Raw genomic sequence first — 3,724 nt, 5'->3', positions numbered from 1 at the left:
TATATATATAAACACATTTATGCATAGACATAGACGTCGGTGTGGCGGTGTAGTAGAGACGTCTACTTCGCCACTACGTGTTTTCGGGTTCAGTCCTAGTGGGTGGCACTTGTTAAAATGTCTCCTTCTAAAGCCCTGGTTGACCAATATCTTGCGTGTGAATTTTGTAGACGTAAACTTTGTCGAGGTCCTTCCCAATGAACCTTATTATTCAGTTGTCAACAAGCCACAGCATACATAGATCCAATTTAGGCGCGTATATCTCTGAGGCCCCTGAGCCTAGTGTGCCCGTGTCTTAAGAGGGCAGTGCTCTTGCATTGCTAAACATCAAAAGAACATACTATGAAAATGACCTGTCACTGTATCCAAATTTCCTTTCATTTGTCTTTAGAATGAGAAAGCTTACGCGGTACAAATACAAGAAGTAAAAGAGAAGAATTTGCTGACGAATAATTTAGTTACATTCTCACACATTTCTTCTCCCTAATAACACTCCTCATTATAAATGGAAATAAAACCTTATCATATAATCGAATATTTTCAGAGATTGCGCTGTACTCGTAAATAAAATTTAACATTTATAAGAAATTTCCGTCTGCATTATGCTATCAACAACCATAACTACCAAGCAGGATTGGACAAATTTTCCCCTTCTAATAAATAAATAAATTAGTATAAGGGAATACATAGATCATAATTGCTACAGATTAATGATGTACGAGAGATTTCAATAGAAGTTTGAATCATTCTAGCTAATTTGTATAATCTTGGTAAATTAGAACGTCTATAATTTAATTCAGTTTGACCCTGTTTTATGTCCTGCCTCTATAAATGCAACCAGTTTTTCGTATTTATAGATTTAATTTTAATATATCTTTTAGCCATTTTTTAATTATTTCAGTATGTTTCCTCATTTTATAAAACTTAACACTATAAACCTAATTATATGAGCACATTAACTCACTCATGTCTTTCAGTACATGTGAAGAGTTAGTGACACGACCACGGTCGCTGAATTCCTTGACATAGATCAGAGTTTTTTCCCAGTGTATACGTGCTTACATTTTTTTAAAATACGTATCCCAAAGATGACACACATGTTGTTCATAACAAAAATAAAATAAATTGTAAAAGCTAATGATATTGGTAGCTCATTGAGGATGTAAACTGTTCGTTTATAACCGTATTTCCTTTGGACATTCACATCAATGTTATATATTTTCATATGTTAAGTGGGTGTCCATTCTTTAACTCTGAATGTTACTAATTAATAACTTCAAATTTTGGCACAAGACCAGCAATTTTGTGGGAGAGAAGCTAGTCGATTACATTTATCTCATTGCTTAACCGGTGCTTAATTTATAGAACCTGAAAGGATGCAATGCAAAGTCGACCTCGGCGGAATTAGAACTCAGAACGTAAAATCGGAAAACCGGTGCTTAATTTATCGAACTTGAAAGGATGAAATGCAAAGTCGACCTCGGCGGAATTAGAACTCAGAACGTAAAAACAGAAAAAATACCGCTAAGTATTTTGCCCGACGTGCTACCGGTTCCGCTAACTCGCCGCCTAAACATCTCTACTTATGATTTGTAGTGGACACAGAAAGCAATGCCAACAGGTTGTTAAATCATCGAAGAAAAGCATTTTACTTTATGATATCTCCATTTATGTTCTGTGTTCAAATCTTAACAAAAATCAATTTGACTTTCAACCTTTTGGGTCGATGAAGTACAGCATCTGTCAAATACTGGCATAAATGGTGCCGACTTACTCTCTCACCTCAAAATTACTTGAGATATTTTAGTAGACATTAGTTTATAATAGAATATATTAACTTATTCAATTCATAAAATGTTTTATACATGTGTCCTAGCCTCCTATTCTCTTTCATACATAAAAGCCAGTTTTGAACAGTGAAACAGATATTATCACTGTGTGGCTATTCACTTACTGATGAAAATATCAGCAACATGGGCCAAGGATTTCCTGTAGCCAGCGTAGAGACGGTGCAAGGTGAACAAGTGAAATTACCAGGTAGCTCCGATATATATGTGGATATGCGGGAGGGGGTGAATAAATATATATATATATATATATGCACACATACACACACACTTATAGTCTCTGTGAGAGCATGGTGCATGTTAATAATAGCTTCAGACGGACCCAGTTAGTAGAGACTTATAATTAAAAGTACTCTCCTTGCATCCATCCAAGATTTATATTCATGCTGCAACGTTGAGCAAAGTTAGTACTTATATGGGTGACCACTTGGGAAATCTAGGTGCGGTAAACGTTTTATTTTCAAAGGCAGGTAGCTGACAGAGTCGTTAGCACACCGGGTACAATGCTTAGTGGCATTTCGTCCGTCTTTAAGTCCAGTGTTCAAATTCTACTGACGTTGACCATGCCTTTCATCCTTTTGCAATGGACAAAAAAAATATATATCAGTTGAACACTGGATTTTATTATTCAATTATGCCACCATCTCCGAAATTGCTGGTCTTGTGTCAAAATTTAAAACCGATACTATATTCATGATGGACTATTACAACTTTAGATATATCATGCATTTTTATAATACATATTTATAGGCATATGCGTAGGAGTGGCTGTGTGGTAAGTAGCTTGCTTGCGAACCACATGGTTCCGGGTTCAGTCCTACCACGTGGTACCTTGGGCAAGTGTCTTCTACTATAGCCTCGGGCTGACCAAAACCTTGTGAGTGGATTTGGTAGACGGAAACTGAAAGAAGCCCGTCGTATATATGTATATATATATGTGTGTGTGTGTGTGTGTATGTGTGTGTGTTTGTGTGCCTGTGTTTGTCCCTCCAACATCGCTTGACAACCGATGCTGGTGTGTTTACGTCCCCGTAACTTAGCGGTTCGGCAAAAAGAGACCGATAGAATAAGTACTAGGTTTATAAAGAATAAGTCCTGGGGTCGATTTGCTCGACTAAAGGCGGTGCTCCAGCATCGCCACAGTCAAATGACTGAAACAAGTAAAAAAGAAATACATATTTAGAGGCATAGATGAATAGATATTTTGAGAGGGTACGTTAAGCCAAGGTGGTAATAAAATGTATAAAATATAAGAATGTTACCTCGAAGAATGCTTTAGATGATCCCCCTTTCAATGTCCCGTAGTGTACATCCGTCTGTTTGGCAAGATCTTCGACGCTCTCAATCGTGGTATCCAACCGGTCAATGGTTAAGAAGGCGGCTAAATTTGCCGTATAAGAGGATATCATTATTAGAGTGAAGAACCACCAAATTCCGCTGACAATCCGGGTTGAAACAGCTCGGGGAGCAACTTCAGATCCTGGACAAAAGAATATGTGATATGAAAATCAGTAAAGGCACAAGATAAAGCATAAACACAAACATATCAATATATATATATATAATATAATGATTCTTTATATTTAATGTAATGAGCAATATATGTTTTTTTTTTAAATGGTGTCTCTCTGATATATATATTAAGAGAATATTAAATATTTAATAAAAAGATTAACTTGTTAAGAAATATTCTATAAATAAATATTTTAATGAATTCGCATTTATATCTATTATAACATGCTAAAATGAATATATATATATATATATATAAATATATATATATATATATATATGTATATACATATGTGTGTGTATGTATGTATTTATATATATATGTGTATGTATTGTGTATGTATGTATTTATATATATATGTGTA

At 35.1% G+C, this 3,724-nt stretch overlaps 1 protein-coding gene across 2 annotated transcripts in view; it reads right to left on the bottom strand.

The window, feature by feature from the left end:
- The window catches only part of LOC106876162 (glutamate receptor ionotropic, kainate 2), a 148,901-nt gene that overhangs the window by 46,673 nt on the left and 98,504 nt on the right, over positions 1–3,724 (bottom strand). For both annotated transcript variants that reach the window (XM_014924588.2, XM_014924587.2), the window contains exon 7: positions 3,110–3,327. In XM_014924588.2, coding sequence (XP_014780074.1) covers positions 3,110–3,327 — 218 coding nt within the window. The remainder of the gene's footprint in view (positions 1–3,109; positions 3,328–3,724) is intronic.

Source organism: Octopus bimaculoides, chromosome 21 (genome assembly GCF_001194135.2).
Source record: "Octopus bimaculoides isolate UCB-OBI-ISO-001 chromosome 21, ASM119413v2, whole genome shotgun sequence".
Taxonomy (NCBI): domain Eukaryota; kingdom Metazoa; phylum Mollusca; class Cephalopoda; order Octopoda; family Octopodidae; genus Octopus; species Octopus bimaculoides.
This window is presented reverse-complemented; position numbering and strand designations above follow the sequence as displayed.